At 41.5% G+C, this 26,479-nt stretch overlaps 1 protein-coding gene across 5 annotated transcripts; it reads right to left on the bottom strand.

Moving 5' to 3' along the window:
* Window positions 1-41: 41 nt before the first annotated feature.
* On the bottom strand, window positions 42-26,479 carry LOC110979351 (cilia- and flagella-associated protein 337-like). 5 transcript variants are annotated; one of them, XM_022235070.2, is made up of 29 exons: window positions 26,112-26,479; window positions 23,478-23,620; window positions 22,725-22,833; window positions 21,568-21,663; window positions 20,084-20,137; window positions 19,628-19,693; window positions 19,111-19,269; window positions 18,362-18,464; window positions 17,892-17,979; window positions 17,244-17,377; window positions 16,192-16,290; window positions 15,753-15,855; window positions 14,873-14,937; window positions 14,618-14,682; window positions 13,997-14,156; window positions 13,550-13,707; window positions 13,038-13,202; window positions 12,591-12,706; window positions 12,336-12,408; window positions 11,485-11,655; window positions 10,618-10,803; window positions 10,022-10,181; window positions 9,350-9,484; window positions 6,833-6,984; window positions 5,676-5,871; window positions 4,933-5,072; window positions 3,455-3,490; window positions 2,634-2,772; window positions 42-1,813 (listed from the first exon to the last, which is right to left on the bottom strand). In XM_022235070.2, exons 2-29 carry the CDS (start codon window positions 23,597-23,599, stop codon window positions 1,500-1,502), a joined length of 3,564 nt encoding a protein of 1,187 aa, XP_022090762.2. In that variant the 5' UTR covers window positions 23,600-23,620; window positions 26,112-26,479; the 3' UTR covers window positions 42-1,499. The 5 variants fall into 5 exon arrangements, with proteins under 5 accessions (XP_022090762.2, XP_022090760.2, XP_086996196.1 ...); XM_022235068.2 differs by having other exon boundaries at window positions 3,455-3,493; XM_087140070.1 differs by having other exon boundaries at window positions 3,455-3,493; window positions 26,332-26,477.

The raw sequence follows: 26,479 nt of genomic DNA on the forward strand, positions 1-26,479 counted from the left end.
ACCAGGAAACTTGATAAGAAAGCTGACACAAAACTTGCAACTTTTAGCTGTACACAAGTTTCTTTGTATTAGTACATGCCTCACAACTCACACTCTCAGCTTTGTACATAAATTAGTCTTACAACTAGATTCTTCACTCAAAATTAATTACAATGTCTGTAACAAATTTTTTAAAAGAGATGTACAAACTGGACGGATTGGCTACCAAAGGCATTACTCTTGCATATGATTAAAAAACATGATCAGATTTAAGACCAGATCATTTATATTGAAATAAAATCAAACACGGCTGGCCCAATTTTACAAATTGGACCCAAGTCCCACAAACTTTCCACTTAAAGTCACTTGATCTCCAGATCATATGGAACAAAGAAACACATAACGCACAGCAGGGGATATCCCAAACATTTGATAAACCCACTAAGACCAAAACAAATCTTGTGCAATGGAAAACAATACACAAACAAACCTTCAATTTTTCATTACAAAATTTTGTTCACTGGACCAAGACCTGAGTTGATATTTACCGTCATGGAAAAACAGACCTTGCTTGGTCTTATGCATAAATGATTATGATATATTTGTTTAGAACAAATGGAAAGGCAGTGTATTCAGATTGTACTTGTTTTTGGAAATATCCTGACGTTTTATCCAATAATCTGATAAGAATAATTTCAAATTCAACATTTTTTTAAATCTCTGAATGTTAAAGAAACTATTTAAATGGACAGGGTAGAAAAAAAATTGCAGGTCATCCACTTTTTGCTCAAAATCACCGAGCTGGATCTTAAGTGGAGCTGCCTCTTGGAAAAGAAAGGCCATGTTAGAAACAGCCTGTGGCTGAATCCAGTCTCTCAACACCTGCCAATGTGCCTCAATCAGCACAGACCTAGGCCTAGCTTTACACGAGATTTGCCAGTAGCCGGGATCCGGATGTGTGCACTGCTGATCGAGTTACTGCAACTTTTGCCAGTCTAGCCTCTTATTCAACCCCATGCTACAAATTACCCTGTGCCATGACTGTTGGCAACAGAGCCTTTTAAGATGCTAGTGCTGAATATTGGCCAAATGTGAAGGGAATGGTCCGATCAGAGGATGGTTCAGTGAAAGCTATATGGGACCGTTTGTTTCATCACAGAGCCTGATCCAGATCCAATGATCTTGTGAACCAAGCTGGGAGCAGGATCAGTTAAACGTGATCCACAGCTGCTATTGACTTACATAAAACAAACAGGGCCCAAGATTATCACCATCGCAGAAACTGTTACAATGGTAATAACACACGTTCAGTGATCTCTATGTCCCCATAAACTGGCTGAGGCTAAGATTCACACATTCCTCTATGGGAGCCGCTAGCTAGGGGCTTCCATAACTGCTTGTGTTATTGCAAGCCATAGCAAAGTAAGTTGGATGTGAGGTATGTCAGACTAAATGTGACAAGCAACATTAAATGGATGGTCTACAATAGTGGTCCCCACAAGCTAGTCGTGCGTGACTCGTCAAGGCAAGCTCTCGTGTGGTTTGGGCCGTTTCCCCTCTGGCAAGGGCGACAACCGGACGGGTCGGCTGTGTCCATTCCCTCCACCTCCTCCGCCTTTGGCCGCGCCCCCATTTACGCCAGCCACCGAGCTGCTCTGACTGGCCACCATGGACCAGGCCTTGGAGCGGCGGTGGGTGAGACGCCCCCTGCCAACGCCTTGGCCGCCGCCCCCCAACGCTTCCAGCTCCTCACGGTGCTGTGTCTTCATGCGGGCCTCAAACTCCAGGATGTACTTTGGGAAGAGACTGCGCTCGTCATAGGCATTCTTCAGGTCTTGACAAAAAAAAAAAAGAAAAGTAGTTCAAAGAGCTTGTGACACCCATGTCCATAGAATGTGACCGGCATTGGAAGCCATGCATCTTCTGTGATGCCATGCTGACCTGAAAGTCTTATTATAACCACCAACAATCAATTCCTCTTCCATCAACATGGTGATGATACTTACCAAAATGCAAGCCTTAAGTTTAAGAACCTGTGTGACAAGTGCACAGGCGTAATGGCATAATTTATGCATAAACTGGACAACTTAACGTCCTCTGCTCCAGGAGATAAAAATTGCAGCCAATTTAAAAAGCCTGAGGGTGTTATACAAATAGTGGCAATTTGGATAGAACTAAACGCAAATCAACAAAAATGGTAAGGATGGTATGTGGGCCCTGGAAGAAGAAAGGGGTTAACACATCACAAAGGAATGCCACTATAACTGCTCCTTTGACCTTGTGACTTCAGGGATTGAATGACTCCTGACTCTCACATTACCAACCTGTGATGTCAGACGTCATTGTGTTAAAGCTGAACATTGTCTCATTGAGTGTTTCTCAAACCTTCCATCATGTCAATACCACATTCAGCAAACCAAACACAGATCTACACTGGTATCATTTGAATTTAAACCTTTTCAACTGCTGACTTGTTCCAATTCTGGCCTGGATTACTGGTGAGTAACAGTTATGCAACTCGTGGCACATACTAAAGCGTTCACTCCTGAAAGCTGTGTTCACTTTAGAGCACTTGTGTTCACAGTACTAGTGGACAGTAGAACTTTAGCATTACAAAATAAAAATCCATTTTGCAAAACTTGAAGTCAACTCACTTATGATTTCTTCCGGGTCTTTATCCAGTACTTTTGCATTGTTGACATCTTCTCGATCCCGGAAGTATCGGTGGGGATGGGTGATGAAGTCTGGCTTCCTTAACGTCCCAACTTCGTCTAATTCGGGCACAGTCAATGCCTGTGAAACGAACGATATGACTCAAAGAGAAAAGACGAACAAAACCATACAGGAAAATGCTCAACAGTTCCTGAATGCCACAAGTCTCCAGTCTGCCAAATCTCTTAGGGTTTCATCCCACCTTAAAAGCATTTTCTTCGTCCGCTTTTGAGTAGTTTTCAGGTTTCCTTGCTACAGAGCTATTGAAAAATCTCCAGTCTCATTAGCGGGTCTCTAAAAAGACACAGCTAAAAGGGCTACATCATCTTGACTGTGCAATTTATAATGAAGATGCAAAAACATGGTGGTTGTAATCTAAAGCTAAATAGTTAGCATGCAATGATGCTGGAAGTTGGACCAGTCCATTGAAAGCTGGTTGTTCTTGGAAGTGCATATATGCAAGTGGATTGGTGGGCCCCTGGAAGCTTTCAACCTAAGTTATCTGGACAATGGAGTGCACTCAGACCACAGCAAGACCCAATAGATTCACCTATGTTTTAATATATCCCACAGATTTGGAAAGGAACTTGGCAATAAGGCTGCACAGCACTGGTATCAGTTATGTTTTTCGCACAAAGCGTGATGAAGTATTTGCCAGGAAACTAAGCGCATGTAAATTTATGCCAAACTGCAAACTGAGTTGCATTTGATCACAGGCAATGACAATAAACTGTTAATCAGACTGAAGATGGCATGCACAAACCTGGGTCCACATAGGAAGGACTATCTTCTCAGGAGGCTGCTGGGAGGGGTCAAATGTTCAGTGCATATGATTAGCATCAGTAATGAGCTGCAAATGAGAAGACTAGAACTACATGCAAATGAACGAATCCATGCTGATGTGAAGAGGCAAATCTGGGTCAGAATATTTTGGCACATGTAATTGCATGCAGATATGGATCGGGGTCATTCCACGAAGTTCGGGCACAGTTTGTGACGGCGCTCCTTTTTACATCAGTGAAAATAAACACCTTTTTTCCCCGCACGTGGATTCTAAATTGACATGGTTCTAAATCTTGCTAAGTTCTTGATCTTGTGGTGGAGTGCTTCATCTTTGCTGAATAATATGACTTAATCTGTTGTAACGTGAAAATAAAGGGCAATAAAAGTTACCGATGTAACAAGGGACGCCGTCCCAAACTGGGCTCGAACTTCATGGAATGGCCAATATGTAAAAATAAAGAGTCACTCATTTTTAAACAACGGAACAGTGATAAACAGAAGAGGAAGAAATTCTACTCTGCTTTTCTTCCCTTGGAATGATAGAAATGGCACGCTTGTAAACTACAACAAAACACTACAAGGCAAACCCAGCAAAATTGGTTTCATGGCATATGATAATTTCTTAGAGCTTGTTTCAATGTTCTTTTACACCGATGTGTACAGGGTCAAAGGTGAATGATTACATAATGGAACGAGGGGTGACGAGGCCTGACGGTGTGCGACTACGTAAGCAGCATATACAGGAGCACAGTGTGAAGGGGCATGATTGAAGAAGCAGAAATTTCGCAGTTGTAAATGCAACAATGAAATTGTATCGTTAGAGTACACTGGTATTTTCAATTCAGCTTTTTCAGTATGAACGGCAGCGATGGTTTCGAGCGTTCAGAAAGAATTTGTGTTGCGCCTTAAGGATGCTGTCCTGGATGCTGTCCTGTCACTACAGGAGCAAGTTGTATCTAGTAGATTTCAGACAAAATAAAAAAATAAGTGAAATTTTCAATCTGGCACTTTTTACCAAAGGTTTTATTTTGGATGTCAAGTAACGCATGTTCTTAGAGTTTAAAATGACAGATATCTGGACCTTGCTGTTTGTGGAGTCAACATTTCTAACTTCAGTCTAAGCTTTTAAAGTGGTTGACACTTCATATTCTGTGTCAACAATGGTGAAAGTGAAAAGAAATGCTAATCTTTAAAGGCACAGCAAAAATATACATTTTAGCACAGTAAACATGTCAAGGTACGACTCAAATTGATTTTATTGTGAGTGCATTAAGACCAAGAATTCCCCTGCAAATTTGCACTCACGCTAAGCATTAAACAAGTTCATCAGAGGACAACATCCTATGTCAACTATGATCTACATTGGTGTCAACTACTTGCATTCACATGCTGCGCATTCAGCTTCACAAGCAAACACAAAATGACTGAGACATTTGAGTGACAGTTTCTGTGGCTTACAGCAAATGGCCCTCCGGCTGGGTTGCCCATGGGTGCCGGTGCTGCCGGGATCTTCTCCCAGTGCAGGTAGGGCAGCTCGGGGATGGTCCCTGGCTGCTTACGTTCTCGTTTTTTGCTCCTCAGCTCCTGGTACTCCTTGCCTGTGCGTGAATAAAACATATCAGTTAAGACCAGCAGGTGGCAAGACAAGAGTACCTGTGATGGGCTGGCATTTAGTTCCTACTGAGTGGTGTAATGACACTGCTAAATTACAGCTAGATCTTGGTTTTCACCAATTGCAATTGAAGGTTTGCGTGGCTGCCATCTTGCAGGCCACAGTTCCTTTGTTCCACAGGGTATGCACAAATGAGGTTTCCCTATGGAACAAAAGAACTGCCCTGCAAGATGGCAACAACGAAAAGCCTTTAGCTCCATTTCAGGAAGGGTATTTTTGCCAAAGAAAGGATGCTGCCTGATTCCATAGCTAGAAATCCTTATCAATTTTATCCATCCCCGCCAATTTTTACTGGAACAAGCTTATACACCCTAACATGTCCATGAGACATGTTTATTAAGTGTTTTTTTCGAAAGCAACCAGAGTTCATTCATTTGGATTCAATCTATAAGAGCGAGCGTCTCTGAATGGGATAGAGCCATCACTTTTTATCCAACTTGTTCTGTGCTAAGCAGATTTGCAAGCCCAGCACACAGCTTGGTGAAAATGGCCCAAGTACTACTACGGTGACCTTTAACCTTTGACCTACCGAGCCTGGTCTTCTCCCACGTGTTGACCTTTGTCAGTGGATCCAGCAAGCCGTCCATCATCTCTTCAGTCATCTCATCTTGGAAGGTTTCGGCAGCATCACCGCTGTAAGACTCGCCGCTGTCTGAATACTCTGCCTCTTCTTCAGGACCCACCTCGGGGGGCGGGCAGAAGGGTTCAATCTTCCAGTGATCCTCCTGTAATATTTGCAATTGGAAACTAGTTAAACCTAGCTCAGCTTTTACCTTTCCAGATTGTCCAAATCCACAAAGAGGTTTGAGAAGTAAACAGCCCACTCACTCCATCTGTTCTTGTTTGTCTGTGTTTGTCCAAGTCCATCTGTAGTGTCTGTTTTACCCTTATGGTGTTTCTGTATGCTAATTGCTGTTTTCCTGTTTAAATTTTGGTGTTTAATCTACATTTTGAACTTGCACTTTTAACGTGTAATATCTGAAATTTAGATTGATGTTTTATTCCTGGTTGGCTTAACTTGCGTATTTAAGATTCTTAAAGTTTCTTATCGTTAATTTTTGATCTAAGTTTTACTTTGTTATGATCATTTTAATGATTTTTATTGCATGTAAAGCACCTAGAGATTCAATTTACGTGGATTTAGTGCTATAAAAGAATTTTTGGTATTGTTATTATTATTACTTTATGTTTCCTTACAAAAATGGTGTATTTCTTACTTGTAAACTTTTATGTGTGATATTTTGCCTGGAAAGTCATGTTTAATTACCGATCTATGTAAAAGTCTGAAACCATCAATCGACATGTTTCCAATGGCGGTTTGCACAACATATTTTCAAACAGCTTCATGAAGTCTTGGCAAGTTTAAAATTGGCCTCCAAAAAGAATGGGCGAACTCAGATATTTGCTTTGAGAGGATTAATTCTATCCAAAGTTATCAATAATGGTCCCTGTTGTCAAAAAATGGCTCGGCTCAGAGCTTGAGTTTCAAGATATCAGGCTTAACAAGCTACAGATTACGGGTTCAACCCTAATCTAACCCCAGCAGGCTTGTGAAACCTTCTAACCAACTCTACAACATCACCCAATGCACAACGCCGTGTACTGTAATATCGGAAACACAGCTTCTATAAGAATAAGGTTTGGCAGAGTGTAATTGACGTCGATGGTGCTAGCTGCGGAACTAACCTGGCCAAATGTGCCGATGCATATGCCATAGATGTCCCACACCTGCACGCTACAGTCTGTGGAGGAGGAAATGATGAGTGTGCGATCGTTCCTCTCACACACTATGAGGCTGCTGATCATGTCAGCGTGGGGCTGCCAGGAAGCGACAAGAGCTGGGGAGGAAAAAATAAAAGTGTACACAGAATGATTCAATGCGTCGTTTCTTTTTAACGTTTCGTTGCATTTTATAACCAGGGCAGCCCTACCTCTAACCTATGAGATCGTCCTCCATAGGGGTCCTGGGGTGCAGACTTTGAAGAAAATGTTTGATTTCAGAGGTGAGGGCAAAACCTCAGATAAAACATTCAAAGTAAACCTACAGAATCAGGACTGACAACCTGAAAACTCTGCCAATCTGACTCCCAAGACAGACGACCGACCGACCGACAGACAGACAGACAGACCGACAGACAGACCGACAGACAGACAGACCGACAGACAGACAGACAGACAGACAGACAGACAGACAGACAGACAGACAGACAGACAGACAGACAGACAGACAGACAGACAGACAGACAGACAGACAGACAAACAGACGACAGACAGACAGACAGACAGACAGACAGACAAACAGACAGACAGACAGACAGACAGACAGACAGACAGACAGACAGACAGACAGACAGACAGAACTCATCACTTCCCAAGGAAACACATCACTAATGTAGTCTTTGCATTATGATAAAGTCTGAGGAATAACAATGCACGTCAAAATCTCATTCTGTTTTTCCAGGACATTTTTGCATGTTTATTGCGCTGGGTCGCGAACACACAACTTTGATGTCTTGGGTGATAATGCCCTACAACTAGTGCTGTAGTGGAGACCCCATAAGGTCATCTCAAGACCCCTGAAGACCATCAGAACTGAATTCATGTTACGAGCTACTTAAATGAACTGCAACAAAAGCAATGGCTTGTCACTGTTCACACTGTTACTTGTGACTGGTCTTTGGATTGGTCTTGTGTTCAATCTAATGACTGGTCATGCAATTGGTTTTGTGTTTGGTCTTATGACTGGTCATGCAACTGGTCTTGTGTCTGGTCTTATGACTGATCATGCAATTGGTCTTGTGTCTGGTCTAATGACTGATCATGCAATTGGTCTTGTGTCTGGTCTAATGACTGATCATGCAATTGGTCTTGTGTTTGGTCTTATGACTGATCAGGCAATTGGTCTTGTGTCTGGTCTAATGACTGATCATGCAATTGGTCTTGTGTCTGGTCTAATGACTGATCATGCAATTGGTCTTGTGTTTGGTCTTATGACTGGTCATGCAATTGGTCTTGTCTAACGATTGATCATACAATTGGTCTTGTGTTCAGTCTAATGACTGATCATACAATTTGTCTTGTGTCTGGTCTAATGACTGATCATGCAATTGGTCTTGTGTTCAGTCTAATGACTGGTCATGCAATTGGTTTTGTGTTTGGTCTTATGACTGGTCATGCAACTGGTCTTGTGTCTGCATGGTCTTATGACTGATCATGCAATTGGTCTTGTGTTTGGTCTTATGACTGGTCATGCAACTGGTCTTGTGTCTGGTCTTATGACTGATCATGCAATTGGTCTTGTGTCTCGTCTAATGACTGATCATGCAATTGGTCTCGTGTCTGGTCTAATGACTGATCATGCAATTGGTCTCGTGTCTGGTCTAATGACTGATCAGGCAATTGGTCTTGTGTCTGGTCTAATGACTGATCATGCAATTGGTCTTGTGTCTGGTCTAATGACTGATCATGCAATTGGTCTCGTCTAACGACTGATCATGCAATTGGTCTTGTGTTTGGTCTTATGACTGGTCATGCAATTGGTCTTGTGTCTGGTCTAATGACTGATCAGGCAATTGGTCTTGTCTAACGACTGATCATACAATTGGTCTTGTGTTCAGTCTAATGACTGATCATGCAATTGGTCTTGTGTCTGGTCTAATGACTGATCATGCAATTGGTCTTGTGTCTGGTCTAATGACTGATCGGGCAATTGGTCTTGTGTCTGGTCTTATGACTGTTCATGCAATTGGTCTTGTGTCTGGTCTTGTAACCAGTCTTCTGAAAGATAGTGTTGCTGGTCTTATGAATGATCTAGCTCTGTTGTCTTATTTTGTAAATGTATAGCCAGTCATCGCAAAACTCTCACAAGCACTTTCACTGTTAATGGTGCCCAAGTGGCATAGCTTGTGGCTTGCATTGTGACAAGGGTACCAGTTACCACTTGGGAGCAACTTGTGAAGCAGAATGGTAGTCTAGTCCATCACAAGTCCCTACAAATCCCTAACTTCCATCACAAGGCACCGGTCATCAGCAAAATCACAAAGAATTTAAATGAACGACAGCATTCCATTACGAGTGAACTGCGACAAAAGTATTCCATTGTCTTTTGCACCCTGTTAACCCTGTTACTTGTGACCGTGGTTTTACGAAAGGATTTGTGCTAGTGACGTTTTTTTTATAAAATACAACCTGGATTCAACCTACGTGGTGGTTCTGTGACGATAGTCTCTAGCTGAAGCGTGCAGTGCTCCTGGATATTCCATACTTTGATGGCACCGTCTGTGTCTCCCGTCACCAAAGTGTGGTTGTTTTCGCTCACAGCCATGACGACAAATGACACTGCATCCAAACAGGCGTACAAATATTTTTAAAAAAAATAAAAATATAATGAAAGTGCCAAACAGGGAATCATTACATCGATTTTGCAAAAATTTTGTCAAATATAAGCAAAAGTACTGTTGATGAACACTTTCCACATAATTCTTAACATTATAAGCAATAATTAGACCCAACATAATGGCATCACACTTTGTTTACATGCATGCTCTCCTATGGCAGTGAGGTGGCTCATCAGTCAGGACACGATCCATTGAGCCCCCGCAGTAATGCGCACATGTAAACAAAGTGTGATGCCATTATGATGCAGGTTTATTGAGCTTATCAACAACGATCCTTGTGAAGAATTCAATCCATTTCATTTGGTTTGGGGTCTCTTTGTGATGGGAAGTGGTGGGTTTCTTTGCCTCTGATGTTGAACACTATTTGAATATTTTATTACCCTAAAAGGAAACGAGACTTGCAATTTTACACGGATGTATTGAATCACATAATGCTGATTTTGGAACAGGACGCAGCTCATCCAAAACAAATCCCTACCATGTTTGTGTGCTATGTACTCGGCCAATAGTGAGTTCTTGGCAGTGTTCCAGAATCGGACCCAACCATTCCCGCCGCAGGATACCAGGTTGGCACCCCCGGAGGCCGACTGCCCCTTCCTCGCATCCAGGAAAACCAGTCGAGTGATGATGAAATCATTCTGAGGGACAAGAAAGGAAAAAGTACATGCTATTTAGATGCGCATGCCGCATTCTATTGATCTTCCCAGGGAGCTGAGTCAAATAGGTCTTGACTTCAACTCTTGAGATGGTGCTCTGCAAGCTCAGCGTATCAAGACTTCCCTTGAATGGAAGTGAAAATTGCATCCAGTGTATTGTGTCTATGAAACTCCGGCCTAAATTTTAAAAGTCAGATAAGTAAGGAATCCTTGGGCCTTTCTCAAAGTTTTGCTTTCCTTTCAGAGTCTGGCTCCCAGCTCCTCTTCCCAACCATAAGCAGCTAACTAGGGAGCCTGTCAGTTCATCTACACACATTTATACAATATGGATGTATTAAATGGAAACTGCTCAAGCTTCTCAATGGGTTAAGGATGGAGACACAGCTGAAGTTTGGGTTTATGATACGGCCCTGCGCACCTGCTCATCCTCGCTAGCATCGCTACCCCTGGAGTGGGGTCTTTGCGGCTTGATCCCCTCCGTGCTCTCCCCTGGGCCGGGAGGCCTGGACAGTGCCGAGGCCAGGCTCTGGGATTCTAGCTGATGAGGGGATGCAGACGGCTGAGATGGCGTGACTGAGAGGGTAGTGCCTTCTTTCTTCAAACCCTGATTAGAAACAGGAAAATAACAACCTTACCAGAATACTGGAAAATCTAAATTGGCTAAAACCAGAAGACCTTTGCAAGATTATTCAGGAACAGTATCTACGAATGTAGGTAGGAAGTCACAAATTGAAGCAGCGCCCTGGACCATTTGTGATTTTTGTGTCAGTAGCTCCTTTTTATGGTTGTAAAAATATGGAGAGTTCATGCAATTCTGTAAACCTGTTCCAGTAAAAATGGAAAGGACAAGTGCTTTGTAAAGTTAATGACTGCAGTTCAGGGAAATATGCCACTGCTAACAAGAATTTTTTTAAGACTTCTACAATTAAATTCAGAACAGGACCTTTTCCTTCCATTCGGTCAGAAACCTTGGATGTCATTTTGTAAAATTTGTTAACCCCGCAAATGTATTTGGCTCGCATAGACAGTTACGCCAAACTAGCAATGCTGACTTCTCTCACTGTTAAGTTCTGGGGATATTCCATCACAAAGGCAGGGAAGATAACACTTCATAGCCTGCTAGTCTAGTTGGTTGATCAAATTAAAAACTATCTCGAAGTCTCAGATTCGAATCTTCCTTTTATAGATGCATCTCTTTTTCAGGAAGGGATGTTTTCCGCATGGCGAGGGATGTGTGCTCTTTTTATGAAAACTGTGCCTTAGGAAGGAGCTGAAGCTTTAATACCAATCGTGTCCCGGCTCTGGACTTGACTCCTTTCTTCAGGTACCGCTGGCGGAGTCGCCTGGATGCGACCTCTGACCCCGAGTTCCATATGATGATTTCTCCGTCGTAGCTCGCCGTGGCCAGGGTGTGAGGGGCCGAGAAGGCAGCGGCCAAAATGTCATCGTGGTGCTCCTAAAAATTGTCGTGTCACAAGTATTTGGTGAATCACGCCATGAGAAAAAGTCACGTGTATCCACGCAATATAGATACAATACTGCCGAACGACCGTTTGTAACACTTTTGTAACTTTACAACACACAACATGATGTATATTGTATTGTAACCATTGTATTGTGAAGTAGTGGCATTGGGGCATTGTTGTCCCACATGGTGACATGTTGCGTGTAATTTCACAAGTGCGCTTCAACTGAGTGTTTCACAATACATTGCACCTCAAACGTTTATCCCTATCAAGATTGTTTCCCAACTACAGGCTAACATCAGTACCCGTGTGACACTTTTCTGGTGACAGCGTTTTGCAGTTGACAAGATTTACAGTGAAGTGAGATCAGTGGAAATTGAACCGAAGAAATAGTGGTGACAAGGATCACTAAGAACCTATGTACAAGGTCTGGGATTGAGAGTCATGCGTCAATGCTATGAAAGGGAGTTGCACGATATTGACTTTTTCCCACAGTGCAGTGCGCACTTGAGTCATCTAGCACCGATTACTGTGAATGGCCCCCATTTTTCCGGCCATGTATCTGGTTACAGGCAAGGAAACTTTTGAACAAGAAGTGGATGTGCATGTAGTCAAACAAACTGACGATTTTATGAAGGCCTTGCAATAGCACAGGGCGAGATGCGTTTACCTGACCCCCTTTCCATTCTGAAGGCTGTACGTGGAACTGAGTGAGTTGCTGATTTCTGAAGACCGTGATGCACCTGTCAAAGTGTCAAAGCAAACCTTTATTATACACAGAATCCCCTTTGTACAAATTCAAAAGAGCACTGGATTCTAACATACAAAGCAGACTCTTCTTTAAGTTCCAAACCAATGAAACATTTTACCAAGTCAAGATATGAACTGTTTGACAACCACCATCGAGAATCTGTCCAAATTGTACCTGTTCCAACCAATGATGATGAAGTTTCTCTTCAGAACCACAATCTGTGAGATGTCAGCTGGTTCTCCCATACCCGCATGCAGTGTGTGATGGCAATGACCATTGAAATCCCACACCTGGCGCAGCACAGCAGGAAAACAATTCCAGTTATTGTAAACAAACACAAAGCTCTCAGTTCTTTGGCCTAGATGACGTATTTTGCAGATACACCTGACAATTCAAGATTATGATCAGGAATGCATCTGATGAAAATCCACTGGCCCATGTGTCCCCAAAATTCTGATAAGAAGGAGGGAAAACCTATCCTATTTTGGGTGTGTCCCCTACATTGAAAGAAAAATTGGCCCACATATCTGCATGTACTGTGAGAAACATATGCTGGAGGTACAGCACTGCTCCATCAATGAAGAGTTTATGGCACAAATTTCCCAGAGTTTCAGTCCTTACTTTCACAGTTCCGTCCGTGCTCCCAGTGAACAGCCTTGTCTCACTGTGATCGAGGGCCAGTGTGGTGATCTCTGAGTTGCCATGACAATTGATAAACTGTTTGACCTTCTGACCGGTGTCCAGCAGCCACATGTTGACAGTCGACCCTTGGCATGCGCTGACGACCTACGCCAGTGACAGTCGGGATGACTTTGGGTTAAAGTTTCGTAAGAGCTGTACGTGGAGGATCAAAAACTGCACTAACTCCTTTACTTCTAAAGAACAGGGTTCGTGCTTCTCCCAGTTTCTTTCTTTTCGATCACAAAAGATAACAAAATTAATAAGAACCAATAATACAAACTCATGGAGGCCTTGAGTGGTCTAGAAAGGTTGATAAATGCCCATAGCTTAGAATGTCGCTGGGGCAGATAATTGAAAAGGTCTCTTCTGGTCCTGACTGAAATCAAGGTCCACAATACTAATAAAATCATTGCATGAAAAGATCAGGGATAGTCACGATTAGGAGGAATCACCTGATTGAAGGTAGAGCTGTAGATGGCACAGGCGATGGGCTTCTCATGGCTGAGGACACGGTCTTTGACCTCTTTCTTCATTTCCAGCAAGGTCATCTGGTAGTTAAAGGTCATGAAGAGACGGTTGCGTTCCTCGTGAAAGAACAGGTGTGTTGTCACTAAAGGGAAGGGACACTCAACCTTTATTTTGTATACAATGAAATAACTATTATTTGACGTGTCATGGATTATTGTTTCATATTAAACCAAAGACAAAACCAAGTCATATGAACTGGAAATTGTTTGTTTGCACACGGGTGTTATGAAGGACTATTAATTTTCAAATGAAAGTTTACAGCCATTTGTACTTCAACACACTTCTCTGCCTTTTTCGTTTGCTATGCAGAATTTTTAACCAACGAGGTGGACTTCACCAGTTTTAACCCTTGATATGTTCGCTGCACTTACAGTCAGGTCCTTTGGGGAACGTCCCGGCAATTCTCTGCAGGCAAACCTGGAGCTGCACGTCCCATATCCTCAACACTTTGTCCTTGGAGAAACTGATGAGCTGGCCCCTGCTGTGGTTGAACTGCACGTGCATGACGGGGGCCATGTGACCTCGCAGCAACTGCACGTTACAAGTTTAGAAATTGAATTCAGAGATAAACTGGCAAGTTTTACATTAATGAGAGCATTGCCAAAATAGTAGTGACATTTCCAAGAGAATTCCTTCATAGGAATTTTCTGGATGAATGGAAGAGTTTGGAATATGCAGAAAATTACAAAGAACTTTGGGAGAATGAGGGATACGTCAAACACCGCTTTTATTAGCAAACACATATCAGTGTAATGTGGCCTTCCAAGTAACTGCAGGAAAAGGTACGAGGAGAAAATTATCAAAGTGTATCAGATCTTCCTGTTTTATATTTACTGTTCTTGTGCTGTCATCAATGACCTAAAATAAATTGATGATTGAAGATGAAACTCTGTAAGAATCCTTTAAGGATGACATTAAAAATAACTCTAATAGTCCTTTCTTGTAGTTGTTCAAGATTGTTTTCTGTAAATACTGGTATCAGGTTTACTTACCCCAACCGGCTTGGAGACAACATAGGGATTCCATAAACAGACGTGGTGATTGACACCTGCCGTGGCTGGACAAACAAAGCAGAAACTAAATCTTAAATCTTATAGCACTTCTCAAATTAACAAAACTCTTTCAGGTCAAAGCAGTTTCATTAGCGAGTTGCGAGGGCTAGTTTTGGCAAAAGTTTCCAATGGGTGCAGAAAAATGGCCTCTGCTTTTTTTACAGCTGTAAAACATCAGAAATGAAAACAACTTACCGATGAGATTGAGAACCTCGTGGTAGTCAAAGGCATTTACTCCCTGGGCAATGTTGAAGGAACTCCTGAAGGGAAAGAAATGGGACAGGCTTGCAAACACGGACAGACTCAAGGATACCGCTGTAGATGCTCAAAGGCCTGGCTATGACATCGCAAGGCCAGACAGAAACTAACAGCATCTCTTGCATCCTAATGCCGAACCAAATTAAACGCAGTGAGAGATTCTCAAGAGTAGTGTAGACATTCTATGGCATCAAGTACGCCCAACTTCTCTTCTTGAGGAAACCCACAAATATGCAGCTTATAGGTGACAGGCGTAAGGCAGCAACTGTGTTGAAGTGCCTGTCACATGTCTCTGTCGCTCTTTGTAAGACTGACCGAATCCTACAGGTAGAATAGGGGAGAAGGTCCTCTGATTCAATCCACATTAAGACCCCTCGGCCTCCTTTCCCTGGTCATCATCCACATGCTAACTATGCTTCCTACACTTTTCCTCACGAACAGAGTTTCTCAGTAATTCCTGAATATTTGAAAATCAAGGCCACATAAATCGATCGCCACCCAAGGATTCATAAAAATTACACTAAAATAGGAAAGACGCAATAATCATAATAATAATAATAACAATATAGGTATTAGGTAGTTATTTATAAATCGCCTTCAACAGGGATTGAAGCACTGATCATCATTACTACCCCTGCTCACTGGGCCCTTGAAACATTCCAAATACCATCTCAGCTCCCTAGGGGGGTATACAGCTGGATGCTGCCATTTTTGGGACAAAGCAGCGAAATCGATCACAATAACCATCTCTTCCCCTCAAAGGGTACCCAATTACCCTGTGTGTTACTATGTGTTGGAATAAATGTAACTTGCTCACGTTTTCATTTTCTGTCTTGCTTTCTCAATCCAGCCCAGCACCATGGCGCTCTGGTAAGTGGTGGAACAGGATATGAAGCAGTCTAAATGAACAGCATATTTCACTGTCAGAGAATAAAAAAGGGGCAAATACAAAGTTTAGGATTGTTCCACTTGAAATGATATAATGGGGAAGCAAAATACACCGATGATTGGCAAAATACTATGACACACTGGAGAAAGATAAATATCGCGATTAATCCAAACTCAATCCCTTGACATTTCTGCTCGGAACCCTCTTGCATCATCTGAAATCCTCCCCGCTGCGCCCCCCCCCAAAAAAAATTGTCTAGCTCTGTCAAATGAGAGATGTGCCACACAGCTATTCTACAAATATCTTACAGTTTGTCGTCATCTGTTTAGAATTTTCACACAGACAGATCCAGGCCTTTTTTTTTTACCTTGTCTGGCCCATTCCTGGTGGCCGTTATGCCGCACTAACCGGCAATACTTGAACCTGTCTTTCAGCAGATGTTTGAAGTTCACATTCACAACTTGCTCTTCAAGAAACAAAAAAGAAACCATGCTACCACCAAGGTTTCTCACCGACTGAGAGCCTTTTGTGTCAAACATACACAAGTTAAAATCAGTAGCTGTGTTGATCCTAGCAGAATCGTTCTCAGACAAATTTGAAATTCTCAAAAAAGAAAAGGACACATCAGTATGCTCCCGAGCGTTGAAATTACAACCTGAACTCTGAAAAGATGATATTTCATCCTCATTTACCTACCACTTATAACCCACAGCGTAATGCACAACCATGAAGTATAAAACTATTATTAAGTAACGCTCTCAGTCTTGATTGAAAGTCATCTGCTTGGTAATGAAACCAGTTTACTGCCAAATAAAAGACTACTTGACAGACCTAATTCCAGCCACCAACCAAAATTGGCGAGCTCACTGCTTGAGCAGTATTAAGGACAAGTGCCCGTGCAATTGACGGCAGGAGGTTATCATGTCCGATCCCAGAAAACTGGTACAGTTTTTCTCGTTTAATAAGAAGCAAACCAAGTATACACAGTGCCTCCAACATATGATTAACCTAGTAATAAAATCAAATAATATCTAAGCATTTATAAGGTCCACAGCATCTAACAATATCTGCAATTCAAAGATGCCGATATGCTATCATTATCCCTGCACATTGGGTTCACAACATCTGAATATTCCTGAAGATGAAACCACCTCCGATCCCCTCCCTAGGGAGTATAATAGCCAGATGCTGTCATAAATGTGTCTGCCCTCACAGGTACCGATTTACTCCTAGGTTGAACAAGGCGCATAGGGGTAAAAGTGACTTGCCCAAGATCACAACATGCTGCCACCAGCTGGGTTCGAACCCCCGACCCTATGATCAGAGGCTATGAAAGCTAACCACCAGGCCACATGCCTCCTAATGGTAAAATTTCCATCACCGTGAGGCACAATTCCACAAGAAATCATCAGTGCGTACCTTGCCCTTCTCCTGTTGTTTGCTGGGGTCTGTCGAACAGTGCTATGATGGCAGAGGTAAACATGAAGGCGTTCACATTGCCGCCTGTGTCTCCCATCACGATGATGGCTTCGTTAGAGTTGTTTGGGTTACTCCTGAAGAGAAAACAAAATATCTGGTTGGACAATTTCTCATTCACAAAGAGTGTGGATACGCTGCAGGTCTGGTATAAGTGTCTATAGAAAGAGCCCTGCTGGCTCGTAAGATCAGATCTGATATTTTTTCAGGAGAAGCCTAATCCGGAGGGACAGCTACGAAGGACATCTTACCACACTTTCCATTTAGTAAGTGTACTCTCAAAGAACCTTAGAGTTATGGACTAAATGAAGCAAAACCCAAGAAAACCCAGCAACAGCTCAGGTGACCGACAAAGAAGGAACAGATGGGGCCTGACTTACAGACGATCCGGACAGCAGGGAAATGGTATGCATAATGGCTTCACACACCCACATAGCTTCACACATACTTCTTTCTTACTGTCGGGGACCATCCAAATTAGTTACAGCAGACACAAAAAATGTTGGAGAGTCTTCACAACTCAGTTCCAATTTGCTTTTTTTCTCAGTAGCCTATGGTAGTTGTGAGTAAAGCCTTAAAATTCTTTCTTACCAGTGGTCCATGCTAAGTGGAGTGTGCTCCAGGCCATAGACTCTGTACTGGCAGTTGAATTCCAGCTTGGAACTCAGATCGTAGAAAACTTGGAGGGAAAAAAATTACAAGAAGTGATAAGTTTCTTCTTTTTCTGACAGAGAATACTGCCGGATCTTTGATAAAACAAAGGGACAATTTGTAAGGATCAAAATCGATTCCTTGTTTGTTAAATTGATCTTAAAAGAAATTGAAAGAATTTAAGAGTTTGAAGTTATAAAAACCGTAAAGACAAACACGTCACTTTTCAAAATCACGAATGGCACAAATCCCAGAAAAATTCATCATTTATAAACTTCAAAGTGTTTATCCAAGTAACTTTAAAGTCTCCAATTGTGCTTGATACAAGGGTATATATTGCATATTTACTACTATTTACTGTGTGCCTGCACAAGTTGAAATGAAATAGTTCCAGAAACAGGGCAACATACTGATTTCCTTGCTCGTGAATGCCAGAGCTATCTTGTTGATGTTCTGCAACACAACAAAAGTGGTCACCCACATATCTCTGGGCTTAACTGCATCGTTGTTTATCTGTGAATGCAAAAAAAATGAAGACATGAAAGAGGAACGTGTATATATAATTGGCCAGAAGGAAACCATAGACTAACCATAAAAAGAGTCAAAATTATTACATGTAACTAGATTACAGATGTCATGTAGTAGGGCTGAGTCAATTCGAATAATTCATTACAATATTTGACCTCCATTTTGATCGAATATCCGAATATTCGGTTGCACCGACTGGCAGATTGTTGACGAACATACCATATACAAAATCAGTTGCAATAACACACGCAATTGTACATTATGATCAGTATAATAGCGTCTCACATTTAGGAGTATCTCCAGCCACGATTTAGCAAGATTTCTTGCCCTGTTGAAAATTTCTATTCCTTTTAAATTACTTAATGAATAATTTACTTTTAAATTGTTGTAGGATTTCTGATGCTTTTCATTTGAATCTGCTTGAAACAAGTCTCCAAAATTCTCCCTTCCTTTTCATGAATTTTGCATTCGAATATTCAAATTAAAAAAATAATATTCGAATATTCGACAATCGATCAAATATTCAGTTATCCCGATATTCAGCACAGCCCTATAATGTAGAATATACTGCAATTTCAAGAAAGCATAAACCAAACGTGGGGGAAAAAATTAAGGCAACTACTGTACTGACCCTGATGGACTTCATAAGGTGAAGTCTGGTGTCCCATGTCGATATGCCCCCTTCCTTGCTGATGGCGATGTAACGGCCGGAGTTCTTAAGGAAAGCCACTTTCTGCACTACGTCCTTGTGAGGGCTGGGCAGTATCTTGATGTCCTTCCACTGAGGGACCTGTCTCATCGAACAAATTAAGCACAATTGAAACATACATCAATTCAAGTCTCTATAGACTAAGCTGGTATAGTAACAAGAAATGAAAGCCATTACTGCTGTGGTAACATGCTAACATGCCAGTCACAAGCTCTTTAAATGCCTCCTCACTCAATTAAAGTGTTTACAACTTCCAGAGATGTAGAGGACCCAGGCTGCAACTTTAAGCATGCGTCTAACATGCAAGGGAGTGTATGGCTCCTTTCAGTAACAATATCTCCTCAGTGTAGTCCACACATGACACCTGTGGAGACTGTTCTGTGGGCATCAAAGTGCATATGGCTTGTGCCCATACTTTGAAGTTGGTGACCTTTTTTACCTGAGTTGATTTGACTCGGTCATCTTTCTCAACGTACTCCAGCAGTAAATGGGAGGCAATTTTGTCCTAAGAAAGGAAAAACAATATGAACATGCATTTGGGTGTTTCGCAATACAATACTACATGTACTCTGTCACGTGGCGGCCTATCATTCCTATCAATCATGAAAGCTCACAAGTCATTGGCTGCAGGTAAGCCCACATCCCTGTGAATCTTGTCATCCAAGGCAACACGTCCCCTCCCCTTTGACGAAGGTCCAGGTTCCCTACACAGCACATTCAGGTTGCATCTATACCTACGGCTCCAGATGTATCACATGTAATAAGTACAGTGGAAGCTTACCAAAACTTCAGGGCTGACCATAACCGGAACTGGAGCGAGGAAGGGCATACACATAAAACAAGTTATATGGTATGTTTGATTATCCATGATCAAAAATAACAACAAATGACTTACCCAATCAACTTTGCCTTCCTTGGTAACATCTATCTTATCGAACAGATCTGCATACTGAAAAGAAAACAAATGAACAATTAGCAGCGCAATCTGCAAGAAACTGTAAAAAGAAATTGTAAGGAGTTTTGAATTCAAGGCTCAGAAAAGAAAGACCAGAGACCAGAACTGACAAAAGTGCGATAACGTACAATTTACATGTATTAAAACCAAAATAAAGCCAGGCCTGTACAAGAACTCATACAGTGAATGCCTATTTACATAACAATAGTAAGAGATTAAACTCTCGCAAGTCTCAAAGTAAAAGTATTCACAGAGTCAATATTCGTGACTGTAGTGCCAGTGCTGTGAATCAAGTGTTCAGTGGGCGTGATACGACGAGAATTTCTTGGCCTGTGTTGTTGATTTCTTTATTGAAAAACAATAAGGCAATGGCAAAGTACGTTAAAGTACACGATCACACAGCAAGCGTGGTAGGAAGATTGGAAACTTGTAGATGTGCATGCAACATGCTCGTGCTCCAAGATATTTCCACCTTGCGCAGGTTGCTATAACATCAATGGTGCTTGCAGTGAGGAAGGCTCACATACATGTAGGTGCGATTTGATCTAACTTACACAGAGTTTGTACATGTATGGAGCAATAATGTTAAATACTTGAACATATGACAGCTCTATAAACTTGAGAGTTTTATTCATCAGGCCTAGGAGTGTGAAGAGTTTGAATAAGCATGGCAAAGAAAACATACTGTGCTGTGGGCAGTGAAAAGTTTCACCAATTACTGAAAAGACATATTTTACCATTTTCCTGGAAGAGAATGGAGGCTTGAGAAAAGAACAGCAAATAAACTTTTGTTAAAAAATCGTGCAGACAGATAAAAAGTTTCAACGTTCTCATTTGGCTGTTTCCCATTAACCTGTTTTTCTGAAATTCCTTCAACATTGGACACTGTTTTTATGGACATATGCTTGCACTTAAATGCACTTATCAAATCATTTTTTTTCAGCAAAGACAGAAAAAACAAGTCTGAAAACTACCACTTAAGTGATTTTTAAGGCATACATGTCTCAACAAATATTGACAAAAGAGCAACGAAACCTATTTCCCATCTAGATTTACTACAAAATGAAACATCTTTCTGTAGTTGACTGCACTGGTAAGTGATGTACTGTGCATGGCTGATCTACCATGACTAAAATTATCGTGTTCACACAGTACATTACACATGCAATCCATCATTTTGTGGTACATGTACATCAAAACTCTCCTGCCCTCCACAACCTGTGCAATCTTTACTTCCAGAGGCAAATTACAAAACTGGCTTTGACGGAACCAATAATGAAGAATTTGGCACGAGGCCAACATACCGACTCTCCATCTCTCGAGTGCAAACCAATGTACCGTGTCCCTTTGCTGGCAGCAGGCTGATGCCACGGTATCAGCCTGCCACTAGCAAAGGGATCAAGTTCAAATAACTGCTGTCTTACCTCGTCTGGGTTCCCTTTGGTCAAGATCCGGTCCAGCAGATTGCAGAATTCTTCCTTTTCGACACTCAGCCTGTTATTATAACCATCTCCATGTACCTTCAAAATGGAAGGGCTCGGTTAGAAACTTTTCCCCATAAAGGTATCTATTTACAGCGGTTGAACATGGAAGAAGCGACCAGCAAGCCCCATGCAGAGTTCCACTTTCCAAATAAACAAGTTTACTTCCAGATATTAAGCTGACTTGGGGTGGATAAAGCTGCCTTTCACGTAGACATGGTAATGGAATCACTCACAAAGAAATATCAAAGACAGTGGATGTTCAAAATTTTGAGCCAAGTAACCTTGAGGGCTAAAGATTTAAGGAAAGCGCTTAAATAATGAGTACTTTTTGAGTACTTCTGTTCCAAAGTCTAAAGAGCAATAAGCAATTTTTCCAAAGATTTGTTTCAGTGTGCCTCAGAAAGAGCAAGCCGACTTTTCAGTGTGGATGTACATGTACGGAACAAATGTGACCCGTCACGACAAAATGAGCGTAAAGTCGAATTCCACTCTTTCCTATTTTGAAGGTTCAAAATCATATTGAAGTGGAGGTTAATTTGGCGATTTTGTAATATTTGGAAAGACTAACCCGTCTCCTATTTAATTCCAAATATTTCGAAGGATCATAGGGTTAAAATGTAATTTTCACAGCAGTTTCGACAATAGCATTATGCATGCCTGGTCTGAAATGTTGAAACATCGTCAGGAACAAAGACGCAAAGCTGCCAGAATAATGTTACATGGTCACCTTATACTTCTACCCCAAGTGTTCCATGTACATGCCATCGGAGAGCTCTTTTTCTGCTGAACTCAAAAATACCGATATCTCAATTTTTGAAAATTCCGACTTTCAGCTCATTTTGTGGTGACAGGTTACCGGTCACAGGTCACCTGTCACAGGTCTGTAATACTTTACAGTGTGTCGTATATACTGCAGACTCTTTTAAGGGTCTTTATCTCAGAGATGCTCAGGTAACTTACAGTGACTCATTCCAACAGAGCAGGTCACATATATGTAGAGCGTAATGAAAAGGGATGTACCTAACATTAAAAAAAAGCAGAGAGTGTGACGTGTTCCAATGTGCGGTTTTGAATGTTCATCTTTGATTTCTTTTTACCATAAACGCCCTCTTCAAGTGCTGAAGGTCCTTAATGTTGAGCCGGCTTTCAAGTTTGACGCCGTAGGTTACAACACCGCCGCTGGTTGCCATGGTATTAGATGGCTTTCTGGCAAAATGAAATGGAGAAAAGGAAACTGATCCCTACCTGTGAACTACGCCAGAATTCCGTTGAGAATAAAAAAGATTCCTAGCACCGAATACAACATTGATGAACTCCTTTTATCTGTTTCAGCAAAGTGTAATTTCAAAAACAACTCACTGGACACAATCACATGTAGTTTTCCTTGCTCTTCACCTCAGCATGAACAAATTCCCAAAATCAGAGAAATAGCAACAAACAACATTCTTCTGTCTTCTTTGTTCAAATCTGTCAATACGAATATCTGAGAAGCTGAGAACTGCCCCATTTATTATTTAGACATGTAGCCACCAAAATCAATGAGCCTAAGGATTCAAGCAATCGATTTGAGAGGTGTTCAAGCATACTGTGTCTCTTTTGTGCATGGAATGGTAGTTTTATCCCATTTAAGCTATGTGTAAAAGGAGAAGTTCAGTATGTTTTCTCTGAGCCTTTACTAGTAATAATAAAACTGATTATTTAGTGCTTCAAGACCTGTGCGTCAGTTTTAGCAACTGCTTGGTGGACTATCATTTATTTTTTGTACTGATTTTTGCCACTGGTAAGCAAAAAACAACTACGAATAGGTCTATCAGTTTACAGTTGAAAATAAACCTCATATATAGACGTACTTCTCTAGCTTCTTGTCGTCGTCCCTGGTCTTCAAGGACAAGGCTACCACAGCCTTCAAGGCTGTACTCAATGCAGGCCCAGCCTGTTGGCTATTGGGGCTATTGTCCCCCGGTGTTGCCATGGTTTCAGCTTTTCAAGCACCCTGTAAGTTGAAAGAGACCATGTAACAGAATACTTTACTAAAATCCTTGAGTTTCAATTTAGTGTTTCAACTAACCTCATATTCAATACCAATGTACCATGCACGATATGGGGCCGATGGGTAACCCCCCATGTCCAATCCCTATACACACTCTAGACCATTGTTACCTAACACATCCCCCAAATGTCTGTAAAGAATTCCTGAGATTCCAATCAAACAATGACCAACACAAAGGTGGGAGGGGGGTGCTCTCCGCCCCATATCTTCATATCATATTTTGGGACCTTTTTGGTAATATGCCAAGGTAAATGGAACATTCATGAACAAAACTACATGTATGTTGTAATGCGAGGCACTGATAGATCTGTTACACTATGCTACTGAATTTAAGCCAGCAAGCAATCATCTCTCAGAAATGATTTCAAAGAGAAAATCTGGGACTCAAATTTGAACATGAAAACATGCAAACTTAACAGTGTCTTGCTGGACTGAGAAAACAGTGCATCCATTTTGAATGTTAAAAAGTGCTTTTTACAGTTTACTTTAACTCCAAACGATTTCAAACAGTTCTCACACATTAAAGATGAGTTTAAACATGCACGGAAAAGGTATTTTGGGGGAAATAATTACTGCAGCATTCCATTAAATAGCGAGAAAGGTTAGCCCTCATCTGTTATATGGTTATTAGACTTATTGGAAGAATTCCCTATCCGACACATTGAGTTTTGCAAGTTTGAAAAAGGGTGCCTGTTACCGTAATTTTAGAGAAAAAGGCATTCACATTCAGTACCTAAGGGAGTTATTTGTTCTGATTTGTCAATTAATCCATCAGTTAATTCAAACCATTTTTCAGTTAATGAAAACCAATTCAATGAACTGGCATCTGGTTGCGATATGCTTTGAAAATGTTCATGGAATGAGTGCAATGATGTAACTAAATCAACACTTCATGTTCAGAGTGGGTTTGGTATGTAGATTAAGATTCAGAAATGGTTTGAGACACATCATGGCCACTTCAGAGTTTTCCTCTATCCCACAGAATCATTGTCTCTTAAATTAATTCCTACAATAAACTGCAGTATATTTTCTTTTCTTGTGATTTGCGGCTTATCAGGAGGATGGAAAAAGTCTAAACTTGCGTGAGGATTGAATTCCACTGTGAATAATCAAACTGTCAATCTAGGCATGGCACTACAGAAAGAGTCACCGCAGCAAAACATCTGAGTTGGGCCTACCCAAACACACTCACTGTGCATGTTCAGTTGCTGCGCCAGCACAGTACTGCACTTGTGGACTGTGCATCACATGTTTGTGCACCAAAATTTTAAAGGGATTGGGTGTTATCCACCTATTACCTGGATCTAAAATTAAAATGTGATTCTCCATTTTATTATAGGAACAGGTACTTCCAGAACTGTAAGGTTTATACAAACCTTACAGATACACGTAGTACGAACTCCCATAAACACATCGTGGCTGTTTTGATTATGCCAACTTACTCTTCCATCACAGCTATTTGTACGACCAAATTTCATTCATGCCTTCTTGGTGAAGTCCGATGTCAGATGGGGACTTATATCTTCATTAAAATGGTGGAGTTCCTGAGCATTTTGCCCATCCGCACTACTGAAAATCAGCAACATTTACTTTCAATAACTGTCAGCTGTGTGATAGCCTGACCAATCGCAATACAGCTCCTATTGTATCTGTTCCTTTTGTTTTCCTGTCACCCACACATGAAAGTCGCACTGTGAATGGTCCCATTTGCTTCCATTCCAGTGACCAATCGTAGCTCAGCTTTCATTTGGACAGGTTTTGCTTTCTGACAGCTAATACTAGGTCACTGTAGGGAATAATTACTGGCATCCGTATATGAAACTCTTCTTTAAAACCATTTCAAAGGCTTAACATCACACAAGTTTGCCAAAAATCAGACTCAATGCAAAACACCACCTGAAAATAATTTCAAATAAAATATCCCTTATTGCTAATGCTCCATGGCTGATTTTGCACAACTGTGGAAAGGCATTGAGGGGAGGGAAAAGGGGCCATGTTTATCTCTTTTCCTTCCCTCGATGCCTTTATAGCGCAAAATCACTCTTGCAGAATTAGCGATAAGGCTTATGGGCTGATATTCCAAAAAGAAAAAAAAAACAGGTCTAGCTAGGCACAATTTGTGACTATCATAAAACACGGTTGAGTGTGAGAATTTCTGAAAATTGAATAGGCTAGGGCCTGGTGCATGGGTAAAATAGGGCACCTAGCCTAGCCCATTATAGTAGGCCTTCTTATTATAATCTCCTCGACCTACCTCCTGAACTAGACTGCGCACTCCCACAAGCGGGCAAAGGTACTAGGTAGGCCGAACCCCAGAACTGAGGGGTCAGACATCGGACCCCACAGTTCTGGGGGTAAGGTAGACCTAAGCCTAAGATACATCATTACACAAAACTTAAGCTGACAATTAGCATAAAAAAACTCTTGTACAAACCATTTCTGTGATAGTCATAAAAATCCTCTCTATTCCCAGCCAGCGGGAAGCAGAGGCACCGTACAATGCAAGAATTCCTAATTCTTGTTCTACGATGCGTGTGGGTTAGTATAGGCCCACAACTACAGTTGAACTGGTGTTATTTAACTCGTGGGTGACTTGTCCAGAAATCTAAACTGCTTGACAATTTATACGGTCAATTTTCCTTATTGATCCTCACACAAACTGATAACACGACGCAATCAGCCGGCTTTTCAAGGAACAGTGGTGCAGATCGAAGTAACACTTTGTGAACACGATCTGCAGATTGTAGACTAATCAATATACTTGAACGCGAACAACGCTCACCATTTCAATGATGAGTGCGT

This window comes from Acanthaster planci, linkage group LG08 (assembly GCF_054643075.1).
Source record: "Acanthaster planci isolate LZ-2023a linkage group LG08, COTS_SCS, whole genome shotgun sequence".
Classification (NCBI taxonomy): Eukaryota; Metazoa; Echinodermata; class Asteroidea; order Valvatida; family Acanthasteridae; genus Acanthaster; species Acanthaster planci.